Raw genomic sequence first — 16,312 nt, forward strand, 5'->3', positions numbered from 1 at the left:
GGTGCGGGTCAGAGGGAGGAGGCCTGGGCGGGTGGGGGTCAGAGGGAGGAGGTCTGGGCGGGTGGGGGTCAGAGGGAGGAGGCCTGGGCGGGTGGGGGTCAGAGGGAGGCGGCCTGGGCGGATGGGGGTCAGAGGGAGGCGGCCTGGGCGGGTGGGGGTCAGAGGGAGGCGGCCTGGGCGGGTTGGGGTCAGAGGGAGGCGGCCTGGGTGGGTGGGGGTCAGAGGGAGGAGGTCTGCGGCGGCGGGGGTCAGAGAGAAGCGAGCACCTGTGCAGATTCCGTCTGGAGCCCATGCCTTCAGCCCAGCTGCAGGGCTCCTCTCCGTCCTGCAGCCTGAGGTCTTTGACAGTGTCTTTGGCTCTGACTGGGTTCTCCCGGCGCACACAGCTGCCGGCTGAAGAGGTGGGGAGAGGCCTGTAGGCACAGCGCTGGGACCCCCAGACCATGTCCCATGGTCCCCGCCACCTCTGGGCGCCTCGCACCTGCACAAGAAGAAGGGGCCCGGCTGCCGGGCTGCTGTGGGAGCACAGCTGGAGGCAATGGCCCCGTTAACCCAAGTCCGCCGACCTGGCTGGAGCACAGGGCCCGGGCGCCCCACCGGTCGGGCCAAGGGCGCTGGGCCGGGAGGGCGAGGACAGTCTCCCATCAACCGAGGGCTTTGGGGTTGGCCGAGCTGAATGGAGCTGAGCTCTGCCTTTTCTCCTGTGACCTTGAGCAGGACTTAGCACCCCTCTCGGCCTCAGTTTCCTCCCAGAGATAAAAACAAAACCATCTCAAAGGGCCAGCCTGGGATTTCAACAAAACGACACAGCACAGTGCTTGGCCCCATGCCTGGCAAACGTGGGCTGCTATTCTTGCTGCTGCTGCTCCCAGGGGCTGTGATTCCAGATGTTTCTGCCCAAGTCTGACAGACCCGGGTTCGAGTCCCAGCTCCTGATTAACACCGTTTCTATCGTGAGTCATCACAGAGGCATTCTGGTACATGCTATTGCCTGTAGGTCAAGCCACCTGCCAGGGTAGTGGAAGCCAAGTCTGAGATGTGGTCACGCAGCCCAGCAGCCTGGGCAGGAGCTCAGGGACACCATGGACATTCCACAGAGCCCTGGTCTCCTGACAGCTGCCCCGGGCTCAGATTCAGGATGGCTGAGCAAGAGCCCTGCTCTGGCCTCCTCTGGCTGGCGACTTCAAGCAAGTCGCTTCATTTCTCTGGGTGTACGTTCTCCATCTGTAAAGTAGTGATAGCCACAGCAGTGGAAGAGAACTGCCCTGTAAGAATCATCCAGGAGAAGGCAGACACACTCAGGGAGCACACCATCCATTTCAGGAAGGCGCTGTACCAACCCGTTTGGATAAAGATGAATGAGCCTGTCTCTGCTGCAGGAAACTCACATTGAGGTGGTGGGGGAAGCTCCAAGTGAGAAGCTTGCTGACCTAACCCACACCTGACCAAATCAAGGGGAGGGAGGGAGGGAGCAGCACCCGAAGAGAGGGTTAAGCCAACCGCAAGAATCAGCTGAAGGCAGGGCGTGCTCTGGAAGGGTTCACTGAACCTGGAAGTTTGTTAGCTCACATACTGTCTATCATACTCTTCTTCCAACAGGTGGAAAGGAGAATGATTCCAGAAAAGAGCCTTCTAGCATCCTGTCAAGTTATGTCCAGCCATGATCGTGGCTGCCTTATGAAATCAATTTGCCATTAAGTCATATCCCAAACAACTTTTCTAGATAACAGGAAGAGAGAACACAATAGGGAAGAAGTGGACTGAAGCATCAAATAATCCAGTAGAGCTGGAAATGGAGGTGCACTTACATTCTTTCCTGTGGAATACTGCATTTGAGGCTTGATCTCTTCCACTCTCCCTGTGTCCACAGCCTTTGACGTGTGACTTTGGGATTCCTCACACTGAAAAAGCTGGGAACATGGCTTTGGATTCAGCTGTGTGACTTGCTTTGGGCAAGGGAAGGTTAGCAAGTATAACGTGAATGAAGAATATAAAAAGCACTCGAATAAGTGGGCAAGCCCTCCTGGGCTGGGGGTGCTGCCTTGAGAAGAACAGGCCCCCAGCACAGCACTGGTCTGAGGAGGAGGTGCGAACATGTGCAGCAGAGATGTCCCAGTCAAGCCCCCCCGAGCTGGGCCACCCTACAGATGCAAAAATGGAATACATGCTCATTGTCATGGACGTTTTGTGGTTGTTTGTTACCTGGTGATAGCTGACCAATGCAGTTCTGAATGTCTAGTTAGTGAGAAATAAAAAGGGGTGAGCTCAGAGTACGGAGAAAAGAAGGAAGCTGTTTGGCATAGATGGTTTTCCGGCTGTTGGTGTTCACTGACGGTGGGCACATTGCTCGGGAACTTTGTGGCCCTCCTCCTGTGGGTGGCCAAGGGGGCAGTCACGTGGCTGGGAGCAATAGGACAGGCAACTTGGTTTAGCAAATCCATTCCAGCTGTCAGATTAGAAACATGTTGGTAGATTCATTTAACTACTATGAAGGTTAAAATTAGCTAATCAGATTGCATCATTCTTCCACTAAGTTTTGTTTTGAATACTTGGGGGAAAATTACATAGTTTTTCTATGATTCCTTACAGGAGAAAAAAAAAAAATCCTAAAACTTCACACAGAGTAAGAACACAGCAGGTAGCAAAACTCCTAATTAGAAATACTCAGTAAACTATACTTCCTTTTAAAGAACAGTGTAATTACTTCTAAGAATTGAAAAATTGCTTCATTTGATCAAATATTTTGATTAGCAAAGAAATTAATTGTACTGTATCTCCATTTGTATTTACAGTGAATAAATGAATGTTAAAAATAACAACAGCAGCCAAGCTGCCTGTCAAAGAACAGAAAAAAAGGATAGAAAGTAAAAAATCCAGCTGAAAATAAAGTAGAAGTGCTGTGTGCAAGCGCACTGCTACAGACCCTTACCGCCAGATCGAGAGCCCTGCGCACACCCCCGACAGTGCACTCTTGTCTGTTAGGAGGTCTCGAGCTCTGAGCCACCAGGGGATTGGTGCCAATAACCCAGTGCGCTATTGGCAGACATGGGGGAGTGACGCTAAAATGCCAGGCATAATCCAGGTTTCCCGGTGGCATGACCACTGCCTAGACCTGAGATCTCTTACCACGCAAGAATTCTTTCTGGGCAATGAACAATGGTCAGCCCAAAGATCCTTCCTTCGGAAAGGCTACAACCAAGACGAGCTTCTAATCAGCAGGGCTCGGCTTTGAGAGGTCAGGACTCAGCTGCGGTTGGTCCCCAGGCTACTCTCGGGCAACCTGACGATGGAGCTCAAGATGGTCTGATGGCAAAGCTATGCTCTTCCCCTCCATCATGACTCCAGCCACCTACCACATATGCAAGAATCCAAGCACCTACAAATAATAGGGAGTTGACAACTCATACATATGACGAGGGCCTACCTACTGTGTATCAGGCACTGGCCCAGGCACAGGGAACAGAGCAGTGGATGGCAGACAGACCCCCTGCCCTGGAAGAGCTGAAGCTTTTGGAGATGCCTGAGGAAGCAAGCAGGGAGGAGAGACCCACCCTGGGCCTGCCTCCCAGAGCCCTTCCCCTTCTGGCCTCACCCCCACCTCCTCTGCCCTCTCCCCTCACCTCAAGCCATGCTAGTCATGCCCACAGGGAGGGGCTTTCCCCACCTGGGTCCCTGCACACGGGGTCCCCACGCCCAGGAAGCCCCATCTCCCAACATCCAGACTTGGCACAAGCTCGTCAAAACTGTTTGCGTTCCTCTTTGCCCTGATGATGCAGAGTAAATCCCCCTCCTCTGGTTCCAAGCTCACTTCCGTCACACAGCTCGACATTCACAAAGGATCTATTCGGATGTCTTTGCAAATGCCCAATTCACAAACCCTTTGGTAGTGTGAAATTGCCATAAAATGCAGAGAAATAAAGCAAACATTTGAGCCACCCCTTCGACCCTTTAATGATTCAATAAACTCATGGCTGAAGTCATTTATGAAACTATTAAAATAAATTCTTCCACTCAAATAAATTCCACACCATATAATCACATCATTACTAAACATTAAACATTAAACATGCACTCACTGAAGTAGGAGAGAATAAAAAAAATAAATAATGAATGCAAACATTTCGGGTTTGCTCTGTTCGGAGCCATGCAAAGCTCTTTCTGCATTATGCACTTAATCCAAGTAACATCCCCACGGAGTGGACGTGAGGACGGCTCCCACCGGCCAGGTAGGACTCTAAGAGCGTGGGCATGCTGGCTTGGCACTTCGACTCTACCTCAGTTTGCTCAACCACAAAATGTGGATAATGATAGAACCCACACCTTCAAAGGCTGTTAGGAGGCCAAGTTACTGTACGTAGGGCCTTAGACCAGTGCCTGGCTCCAGTGCGTGTACACATCACGGGTGGTGGGGGTGGGGGGGTGCGGGGTGCGTGACTTGCTCCTTCCTCTTTATCCCTCAGCATCAACCATCCAAATTCAGGCCTCATTAAAAGGCAAGAGATGGAACGTTCTGGTTTGCACGCCAGTGGTCACAGCCATTTCTGCCAAATCAATAGTCACTCCCAGGGAACTTCGTGTCTGTCTCCGCACCTGCCCGGCCCCCAGGGCTGGCCCAGTGCCTGGCATACATTCTTATCCACATTTGCTGAATACTGAAAGTTAAGATTCTTCCAATGGAATGGGGCATCTAAAGGCAGAACATAAATAGTTAACTGACAAGTTAGACACCTAGGCATAGGATAATAACCAAGATACTAGCACCATCAGTATTTTGGATTTTCTCTGCAAGACTTATTTGGGACAATGACTTCTTGGGTTGACTCCTGGCTTCCTGATATGGTCATGACCTTGTACAATCAATGGTACAGTTCAACTCTGGTCCTTAATTGACCCCCAAATTGCAATTAAATCAGCCTGTCATGACTCTGGAGGGACAAATGGATGGGGGCCTGCCTGCACTGGCTGGGCCATAGTCCATTTATTTGGAACATCTAGGTAGCATCCCCCTGGGGCTAGGAATCAAGAAAGGATGCCAACTCAGATTGGAAAGGGCATGCTTGTGGAAGTGTTTTTGAGAATGCCAGAGGGAGTGACAGACCCAGGCTGGAGCATCGGAGGAGCTGGGACAAAGAGGTGGACCAGAGCCAGTCCCTGCCCCCCAGGAGCACGGGATGTTTGGGTTTGAGGAAAATTCACTCACTCAAATTCACAGTAACTACTTTACTAGCAATTCAGTTCGGGTATGCTTTCTTCCAAACCTTGCTGACTGGACTGATCACTTCACTGTCTGCCTGAAACAGTTGTGTTTGAAAAGGGGTCCCTCGGATGGAGGAGCGGGGGCAATGTGACCACTCTCCTGCCCAGGTGGAAGCCAGCCTGGGATGGCCCTCTTCACATTTCTGCCAGGGGCATCAGAAACCAGGCCACGCTCCCTTTGGTGGCCACCCTTGTCCTGCTACCAGCAGCGTCCTACCCGGCAGCTGCTAGGGCAGTAGGCCCCCCGCCCCTAGTCCTTCCCAGGAGGTGGCTCTGGACCCAGGCACCTCCCAGGGTGCCTGGTGATGTCAATACAGGAGCTGTAACAGATGCAGATCTGGGAGAGTTTTTAACCTTGAAAGAATGTCTCTGCATATGCTAAGTGGAAGTCACGTTCAGCAGGTTGTACACCTAATTCTTCATCTCCTGGGACAATGTTATTTTTGTTCTGTGGCTTTTATCACTACAGTTGGCTTTAAGTGGGCTGTCTGTATTAGTGCAAATACTGGGTCAGTGCTAGGACTGGTGCAGACGCCAATGCTCAGAGGAAAGAGACGCTTGTGCCAAGGTACCGGCGCTCTCCACCCGTAGGGCAGCCAGCTCTCCAAACTCACAGGCCCAGAGAGGGGAGGTGGGTGGGTCCTGTCTGCCCGGTTCCCATGAGGTGCCACCAATATTCAAGGCTATGGGTGATAATATTCCTCTTCCTTCAGCTTAGGCACAGTGAGGCCAAGAGCCCCTCCCCCTGGCCTGTCACCAAGGCCAACCCAAGTGTCCGAGTTGGTCTGAGCTGCCCCTCACAACCTGCCACATCCTCAGTGGTCTCCAGGACAATAGGTAGTAAATGTTGGCTGGCAAGTGGAGAGTGAGCAAAATTTAGGGGAAATATTTAAAAGTCACCGAAATTATATCAAGAGGACTTAGCCTTTCTTGCCATCAGGAGCAAGAGTAAATAACAGTAATGACACATCTTAATAATTTACTTAAGTCATCCCTAATAATCTTAGACCTCTTTCCTGAAAAGGGAACTCCCCTATTCCTTATCCATTCATTAAAAATACATGGACACTGTTATATTTACAATAAAAAGAAAGATAAATCGAAGTAACGCTGTTGGCAACTAACATAAATACTATGTTCATAAAAGATTACAAACATTTTGATGTGCTTTACGGTTCCTTCTGCGGTTAAAAACTACAATCTTAAATTCTCTCTCAGAAACACCCGTCTTCAGGTTATTTAACATCTCACTGAATGACTTTAAAGACCATATATTATAAACACTAAGTAAGGGAAGATCTTATTGGCTCTCCACGCTCTACGATGTGACAAAATAATTACTCTGCCTTAAATAAGGATGCGTTTCGTTAAAAAATTCCGTTATTTCCATGGTAATAAAGTAGAGAGATTTTATATGGGTTTCTAGTATGTCTTTTACAAATTCTATTTCTGCTCTGAGCAGTATTTTTATATTCACAGAAGATACTGAAAGTGCACTTTCAGACTTAAAAGAAATGTTAAGCAGGAACGATTTTCTAAAAACAAGGTGATCCGCTATATTTTGCACATAGCATTTTGAATGTAAAATGTTTTTCCCAGAAGTGAAAAAGAGGTATGTGCTGAGGATGGAAATTCAGATAATGTTTTCACCTGGTTTGTGGGCATCTTATGAAAAAGGTACGAATACTGTCATTCAGGACTTGTCCTTTGTCTTCTTTTTCGCTAAGTCACTGAGTTGGATTTTGGTTTCAATACTCTGCTCCCCTTCTTTTATGCCACCTAGGTTCATGTTTCTCCTCTGGGGTGTGATGGTTTGGCAGGAGCGGGGAGGCAAATTCCTTACTCCTGTCTGCAAAGACGGGTCCCTTTTCTTCCCCCAGCTCACAAGCCTCTGGGCCCACAGGAAATCCCGAATGTGGCTCTCAAAGCCAAATGTGGGGCACGAGAATGACTCGGCGCCCCAGAGACCGAGCCTGGGCTTGGGCATGTTGAATTGCACCGGCCCCAGGCCAGTGACCCACACTCTGAGCTGCGCTTAATGAAGCAGCAGAAGGAGCAAGGAGGGGACCACGCGCCACGGTGGAGCCGCATACCAGGATCTGAAATTAATGCAGCATCTGCTCTGAGAAGCACTCTGATGATTTTCACATGTCATGTGTGACAGGCATATGAGACAGGAGATCAATAGAACTTTTGGAGGACAGACTTAGCAGGGTATCCAATATAAGAAACGGATTGTGAGTAGGTGTAAAATTGTCATTTCTACCCTCTGCATACTTTCAATCTACTCAAGGCCTTACAAAATGTGTTAACTACAATTCCAGTTGTTCCTTTTCCAAGAACAGACTGGGTTTGGCGAGGAATTATTCACGGTGAACCGCCTTTGCAGGGAGTGGTGCGGCTGTCTTAATTACATTTTGGGGATCTCCTTTTAATTACTTGCCTCCCGTGCGTCCCCTAGAGGGAAAGGGTGATTGGTATCATATTTAATGAGCTTGAGGAGGATGCATTAACTATTCCTATTATTTGTTACTTCTTTCCCTTCTATTAAAAACACCAGCCCAGGATTAAACTTCAGAAATCATCACAATGAAGACAGGCTCGGCTCTCCCACACTCTCCTTCCCATTCCAGCCACCTTGATTGAGCTAACTCACATCCTTGCTCAGAAGTCTCAATGATCTTAAAGGGACTGAACTCTGGAGCAAGGAAGAAAGGGCAGGGATGGTGGTCCGCCCCTGCCACCACCTCCCCAGCCATCCACAGATCAATAGGAGGAAGGCAAACCCCCACATGGCCTGCCCTGAATCGAACCACCTCTAGTTGCCCCACATTGAGTCCCCACACCCCATGCCTTCATGCTTTCAGCCTAGAAGTCCCTTGAGCTGCCTGTCCTCCGGGCCAGCACACCTGTGCCCAAGTATAGGATTCTCAACAAAGGCCAGGGGGCGGCCCTGGCGGTGCCATGGGTCTCCCCGGCCCCAGCCTCTTCCGGCCCAGCATGCTCGCTCCTGTCCCTAAGCACCTTTCCCATCGTCACTCGCATTGCAATTAATCTGAAAACCTCCCCACAAGAATGTTCAGCGAAGTGTTTCCACCGGTGAAGGAGACCCTGTGAAGGAGATCAGGAAGCAAGCTGGCAACATTTGAAGCTTTACCCTTGGTCGGGTAATTCCAGAGTGGGCAGAGATGCTCATGATGACCCGCGAGGGAGGATGGCCGTGACCACGCTGAAGCCGGAGCCCTGCCTCCTCGGCCGGGGGGCCAGCTGGCCTCTGGACCCCGGGTTGCGGTGAGGACTCCAGGCGGTCAGGCACTAAGCGGCTAGAAGGGTTTGGGTGCATACTTCTAAGTGCTCACTAGAAGCACACCAGCAGCATGAGAAGGCCGAACGTTGGAGGCACCTGCAGGGCCAACGCTAGGGGATCGGCTCCATCCATTAGCACAACCCTGTCCCAGCACACCCCCTCCTCCCTCTTTCCTCCCTCTAGAAGCCACAAAGCGGGAGCCGTTCCTGACTCTCAATCCCTCATGTAGCATGGATCAGCCAAGCCTGTCTGTTCCACTTTCCAAATGTATCTAGAATGGAGCCACGCCAGCAGCAGCCCCCCCAGGGCTGTGAGCTGCCTCCCTGCTCTGGCCCTTGGCCCCACGGGCTCTTCTCCATATGGCTGCCATGGTGATTTTCTAAAGTGTAAGTCAGGTCATGATGCTCCTCTAGCCCTTGTTCCTGTATGTTACTCGGAGTCAAAAGCAATACAATCTTTACCACATCCCCAAGCGACAAAGCCGCCTGCCCACCCCTCCCTGACTGCATTTCCTTCTCTCAGGCCCAGGGCAGCCACACCTGGAGCTGATGGGACACCCTCCTGCCCAGTGCTTGGACTAGCTGTGCCCCCTGACACCATCCCCTAGCGGTCACCTGTTCCCTCCCTCACCTCCTCTGGCTCTTGGTTCCAGCCCTTTCAGATCCACCCTCCTTCTGTCCTGCTTTATTTCTCTCGGCAGCATGTACTGGAATCTGACATAGGATACATTTCTCATTTCTTGCCCGCCCCCCCTCCCTAGAATGCAAGTGTCTGGAAGGCAGGGGCCATGTCAGTTTGGCTCACTGCTGACCCAGCACCAGCTCAGTGCCGGCCCACAGTGGGCCCACAGGAAATGCTGGTGGATGGAGGAGTGGGCGAATCCACACAATGGGATGGCACACATCAAAGGCAATCCACGTTCTAGAGAAAAATCGATAAAGTGGACGGTGCCAACAAGAGCACAGTAAGTGAAAGAGCAGGCTCTAGGGGAGACCCTGTGGGGGGACCTGGAGCGGAAGTGGGGAGCGGGGTGAGAAAGCGAGGCCTCACCTCTCCTACCCACTGGTCTGCGAACAACGCCCAGGAGGCTTGTTTAGGAAATCGAAGGGTGACCCAGACGTAAGAAGGTATGCGGCCACTCTGGAAAACAGTATGGAGATTCCTCAAAAAGTTGAAAATAGAGCTACCCTATGATCCAGCAATTGCACTACTAGGTATTTACCCCAAAGATACAAATGTAGGGATCCCACCTGTACCCCGGTGTTTATAGCAGCAATGTCCGCAATAGCTGGACTGTGGAAAGAGCCCAGATGTCCATCGGCAGATGCATGGATAAAGAAGATGTGGTCCATATATACAGTGGAATACCACTCAGCCATCAGAAAGGATGAATACCCACCATTTGCATCAGCATGGATGGAACTGGAGGGGATTATGCTGAGTGAAGTGAGTCAGTCAGAGGAGAAGCAATTATCATATGATCTCACTCATATGTGGAATTTAAGAAACAAAACAGAGGATCATAAGGAAAGGGAGGGAAAAAATAAAATAAGATGAAACCAGAGAGGGAGACAAACCATAAGAGACTCTTAACCATAGGAAACAAACTGAGGGATGCTGGAGGGGAGAGGGGGTGGGGGGATGGGGTAACTGGATGATGGGCATGAAGGAGAGCACGTGATGTGATGAGCACTGGGTGTTATATGCAACTGATGAATCACTGAACTCTACCTCTGAAACTAGTAATACATTATATGTTAATTAGTTGAATTTAAATAAAAATTTTTAAAGAAGAAGGTATACAGTAGTAGCAAGTTACAGTGACTGCTTTCTGGGGCACAGAGCTGGGGGGAGAGGAGTTGATTCAGTGATCTCCTTTTAATGCTCTCGCCACTGTTCAATTTCCTCTCCATGGGGCATATATTACTTTGATACAAATACAAAATGATTGTTAAAAAAAGAGTCTTTTAAGAGTTGAGAAAATCCCCAACAACCCCCAAATCAGCAGCATATACGCTCTGTCCTTGACCCCACCCCCAAAAGATATGTGTCTAGAAAATAGGATCAGAAGTAAATATTCCAAAATGTTAACAGTGGTCATCCCTGGGGGTGACTTTAATTCTCTCCTTCAAAATTACCGGAATTATTCCAAATCATGTAAGATGGACATAAGCGACTTCTACAAATACTAGCTTCAACCATGTGAAATTGTCAGTATTCAATCATTTGTGGCTCTAAAAATGGTGATTTCATATGATTTGACCCAATAGAAAAAATTATTTAAAAAAATACGGGGCTGTTTTCAAGATCAATAAAAGTATTTATTATTCCTATCTCTTGGCTTCAGTTATTTTATTTCTTTGGATTCTTTTCTTTAGGAAAGAATCCAAAATGTAGCTATAGATCTACACACGGAGTGTTCACGGCAAAGTAACTTACAATGGCAAAAGCTGGAAAAAGTCTAAACCCCTAAAAATCAGGGAGTCGATGGAATGCTACACAGACCTCTGAACCCACGTTTGGAAGACCTTTCAGTGACATGGTGCAATTGAATGTGAAGGAGAAAAAAGCAAGATCCACGGTTATGTAGGCAGTTGCTAGCTCCACTGTGTAAAAGAATATATTCGCACACCTGTGTCCACGGCAGCATTATTCACAACAGCCAGAACGGGGAAGCCACGCCAGCATCCAGTGACAGATGAATGGCCAAGCAAAACATGGTGTGTCCCTACCATGGACTAGTATTCAGACTTAGGAAGGAAGGAAATTTAGACACACACTACATGTGTGAACCTTGAGGGCATGAGGCTGAGTGAAATAAACCAGCCACAGAAAGATAAACACTGTGTGATTTCACTTATAGGAGTAGTCAAAATCACGGAGACAGCAAGTAGACCAGAGGTCAGCAGGGGCTGCGGCGGAGGGGTTATGGGGAGTTAGTCCCTAATGGGTACAGTTTCCATTTTGCAAGATGAAAAGGGCTCTGGAGGAGGATGGTGTTGGTAGTTGCATAGCAGTGTGAATGGATCCTAATACCACTGAACTGTGCACTTAAAAATGATTAAGATGGTAAATTTTATGTTAAGAGTATTTTGCCACAATAAAAGAATTGGGGAGAAACGCATTAAAAGGGGAGAACAAAAGATGTCGAGGGCAGTGTGGCACATCGAAAGAAGGTCAGCTCTGGAGGCCATGCTGGGGGAGGAGGCCATGCAGGGGCCTGACTTCCAGAGCCTGTCCGTGTCCCACGGTGAGACTGTGGCGGGGACCGGCGTGTGCACAGCGGGGGCTGTTCTTGCCAGCACAGTATCATCCTGGGGTTTAGAGCCCTGTTCGCTCTTTTATACTTTCCTGTATTTTCCAAAACTTCCACAATGAATATGTATTTCTTTTAAAGTCAGGAGAAAAAGTATAATCATTAAAAACAGTGAGGGTCACCATAAACAGAGAGAAAAGATGAGTCACAGGCCAGGAGGAGGTATTTGTAACCCGCATACCAACAAAGGATTAGAAGCCCTTTCACAGACAATGAAACTTGAATGGCTCATAACACAAGAAAATGTCCAGCCTTCCTAATATTCAGATGGGCAGAAATGAAAACGTCTGACAATACCACGGATTACCAGGGCCCTGGCGCGTTATGAGCTCCACGCGAGGCTGGCGGGAGCGTGCATGATTGGTACGGCCACAGCGACGGTCCCGGGGATGCTGAACACGAGTCTACCCCACGCAGGGTAACTCCTGAGAGTCACAAGGAGACAGACACGGAAGGCTGGCTGGCGCTTTGCTTGTAATGGAGAAGACTGCAAACAATCTCCATGGTCCTTAGCAGGAGGGTGATAACTGAATGGGGCATGTTCACCTAATAGAATATACTCATTTGATGGACTAATTTCATAGCAACCTAATAAGGAAATGAACTGAAGCCAGTGGAATAACATGGATACATCTTGAACACATGATAGTAAACCAAAAAATAAGTGCAGAAAACAGTAGTGGATACGGTACCATTGATACAAAGTTTTCAAACAGCAACGCGATAGTATCTATTGTTAAGGAATGTCTGTCTAAATAGCAAAGATGAAAGAAGTCACAGCCCCACGGGAGACGGCACACACTGAGGGGCCTGGAGTTGGGAGCGAACCTCTTGCTCACAGAGCAGCCCTACCGCTCGCCATCGGGGTGACTGTGCACAAATCACAGGGTCTCCATCTATAAAAAGGGATATTAATAGCACACACCGGGTAGTGCATCAAAGGACTGAACGGGTTAATATATGGAAAGGACCAGGAAGAGTGGCCCTTAGAAAGCACTATATAGGGGCGCCTGGGTGGCTCAGTTGGTTGAGCGACTGCCTTCAGCTCAGGTCATGATCCTGGAGTCCCGGGATCGAGTCCCGCATCGGGCTCCCTGCTCAGCGGGGAGTCTGCTTCTCCCTCTGACCCTCCCCCCTCTCATGTGCTCTCTCTCTCTCTCTCTCAAATAAATAAATAAAATCTTTAAAAAAAAAAAAAAGAAAGCACTATATAGCATTTGCTGTTGTTATTAGTATTATAACAAACCTCAAACCTTAAAAATGTTCACACTCTTTGCTCTAGTCATCTAATTTTCAAGAATTTGTCCTAGATCAGTGATGAAAGATTTATGCACTTAGGTGTTCAACATACATAAAAGTTTGCAATTGGAAATGACATTAAGTGCCCTGCTGCAGGGGGACACTTCAATATATTGGAGGACAGGCTGCTGTGATTTGACTGTTGCATCAATTTTGGATTGTTCACATGTTTATTTTCATCCCCCCGCCCGTGTAGGCAGGGACTGTGGCGCTTGTGTGTTGACTCTCAGTACAGAATGGCGATCAAAGAAATCTGTGTTGGCTAAAACTAGATTGTGATTATTGCTAATGATGTTGGTCCACTTACATTTAGAGATCAAGAAACAGCCACCGAATAAACCATTTGTGCAGCCAGAAATGCAGTCCGAGAAAGGAGCAAGAGTCCGGTAGTCAGTCACACACCCTCTTCCAGGAAGCCCTCCCTGACTTTCCCAGCAATCTTTCCTGCGCTGAGCATGCCTCTGTTAAAGCCCACTACCTCCGTGTTTACCTCCACCCCAGACTCGGCTGATACATATCCCAGGGCCCAGCACATAGTGGGTCCTCAATAAATGTCTCCCTAGTGGGTCCCAGTTCCCTCATTTCTAGCTCAGGCCCTGACATAGTGTGGGCCTCACTTCTTTGGATGCCAGATCATCCTCAGGGATCTAAGATTCTCGAGAATTCTGAAATAACCAGACAAAAGCAAGCTCCCAAACTTCTAAGAAAAGAAAAGAAAAAAGAGTTTTCAATAAAATACACATATTTACCTTCTAACATTCTATGTAGAATTTATACTGAATTTTCATTTGGAATTAGCCAACCACATGAGGTGATTGCCAATTTATCTGGTGTGATTTTCCATTTTGCAAAAACTACTTTTAGCCCATTTTCAAAGAGAGATGTTTGTGTGCTGCCAACATCCTTACCTCTTCAAAGAAGGAGCTGAAGTTCTGGAGAAAATATTTCCAATTTATATGGGGGATTAGATGAATTTTCAGTTTTCTCAGAAAATAATGATACTGGTTGTCTGTCAGTTTGTAACAGAAATCCTTAAGAACTTGTCCAAAATCTGAAGGCTTTACAAACCCAGTGTCCTCTTTATCCAATGCAGAAAATGCCTAAAAAAAGAGAGAAAAGGCAGATGCTACTGTCAAGTGACTATTTCAAAAATATTTTTCTGAAGTATTGCTTTTCTGAATGCAAATGAAATCCAGTGCATTCAAGTGCCCTGTAAATTCTACCTTACTAACAAAATGCACCATGATTGAGAGATGGGGACAGGTAAAGCACAGGCCTAGTGTGAGAGCTCTGGTACTGAAGAGAAAAGTCGCTTCGCTGGCTCCTCTTTGGATTCAGAGAGGCAGAGGAATGAGGAGGAGCCCTGGCCCCTTTCCGCTGGGGAAGCCACGGAAGCTCCAAGGATGCTCCCAGGGGGAAACCATGTGCCCAAAGTCTCCCCATACTAGCTCCTTGGAGCATACGTCCCTTGTAACGGGGGGCTCAGATGCAATCCCACCACGTCGGGGTGTGGGGTGGGGTTCTCAAGGTGGAGCCTGATGTCAGAGGCGGTGAGGAGGAGGAGTCAAGGGACCACCCTGTCCCCACTCCCACCCTGAGGCTTGCACAGGGAGGCTGCTGCCCTTTCCCCACCCTGGGCCAGTGTCTGCGTGGCCTCGCCTCACCGAAGGCCCCTGTGGCCACGTGCTGGTGTCCGAGGCGCTGATGCGGCCAGGGCCAACCCAGCGGTATAGTAGTCAGACTGAAAAAGTGCAAAAATGTGCTATAAAAAGAAAGCACATTTTTTTCCATCTGTCAAAACAAAATCATTCATTTTTATTGCACTAGGAAATCTGTATCAAGTGGTAGGTTAAGATCTTTTTTTTCTTTTCTTTTTTAAAGATTTTATTTCTTTATTTGAGAGAGAGACACAGTGAGAGAGGGAACACAAGCAAGGGGAGTGGGAGAGGGAGAAGCAGTATTCCCACTGAGCAGGGAGCCCGATGCGGGGCTCGATCCCAGGACCCTGGGATCATGACCTGAGCCGAAGGCAGACGCTTAACGACTGAGCCACCCAGGCGCCCCAAGATCTTTTTTTCTTAAGTAAGAATTTCATGTGCTTGCAGACCCAAAACCAAACCCTTGTGGTTACTTCTCATTCAGGGCTAATTAGGCACATCCCATCAGCCCATGGGGGTGGTGATATATGTGTACCAAATTAACCTTAAAATACTGTCTGTCTAGCTTCAGGTTTTTTATTTAGCCTGTGGTAACAGGACAAAGCTGTGGAGAGTGGAAAACCCTCTGACCACCAGTTCGGAAGTAGACTTTGAACCAGGCTCTGCTGCTTACCAGAAGACCGTAACCTCTCTGAGCTTGGCTTCTTTGGTATACAAAAGAGGGACTCCGTAACTCATAACGTTCTGTTTTACTATGGCCCCCAAACACACCTATCCGTGTACCTGGTACACAGTGGATCTCAAGAAAGGACCATGAACATGAGCACGGTCAGTTGAGCATTTGTGTGACCTGCACTTCCCTGGGTCTGTGCGGCCTTCCCCGTGTGTCAGTCCGGCCTACCGAGCCACAGGATGGGTGGAAGAATCAAAAGTTAAGAGGCTTAAAAGTCTATAAACTCTCCAGAAATACAAGGTATTGTTGTGTCATTTCAGAAACAACAGGTCTAAGACAGGTCTCCAGTGATCTGTAGAGCCATGTAAATGTGCCAGGTGTCCTCTCTGACGCCTGTCCTCGGACATCGCCATTCCTTCTGCTCTGCCCCCGATGCCCTCTCGCCCTCCAAGCCCTCTGCCACTCTATTGGCCAGAGACTCTCACTCTCTGGCTTAAAACATCTCTTGCCTAAAGGGTGTTTCTCGGAAGTGAGAACCATGGTTTCCCCCAAAGGTTCCACGGACCTCAGTTTGAGAAACATCCTGATAGATATTAGTGGTGCCCCTTCAAGTCAGAGGGGGCAAAGCCATCCTGCAAATGGGTTTATTTGGTTTATATCATGCTTTTGAAAAATCTGGAATATATGCTGACATTTAGAAATCAGGAGGTTTCATAGCTTCTCATGAAAAATGACAAGCTCTAGCAAATGGGGGTCCAGGTGGCTGGGGCTGAGGAGAAGCTGCCCTTCCGACAGGGCTGTGT

General features: G+C 48.6%; 1 protein-coding gene across 1 annotated transcript in view; it reads right to left on the minus strand.

Moving 5' to 3' along the window:
* EFCAB6 (EF-hand calcium binding domain 6) overlaps window positions 1–16,312 on the minus strand; it is a 69,283-nt gene that overhangs the window by 26,550 nt on the left and 26,421 nt on the right. Inside the window, exon 7 of the mRNA XM_081819014.1 lies at window positions 14,087–14,278. Coding sequence (XP_081675140.1) covers window positions 14,087–14,278 — 192 coding nt within the window. The remainder of the gene's footprint in view (window positions 1–14,086; window positions 14,279–16,312) is intronic.

This window comes from Leptonychotes weddellii, chromosome 5, assembly GCF_054177405.1.
Source record: "Leptonychotes weddellii isolate Sample4059 chromosome 5, ASM5417740v2, whole genome shotgun sequence".
In the NCBI taxonomy this organism is placed as follows: domain Eukaryota; kingdom Metazoa; phylum Chordata; class Mammalia; order Carnivora; family Phocidae; genus Leptonychotes; species Leptonychotes weddellii.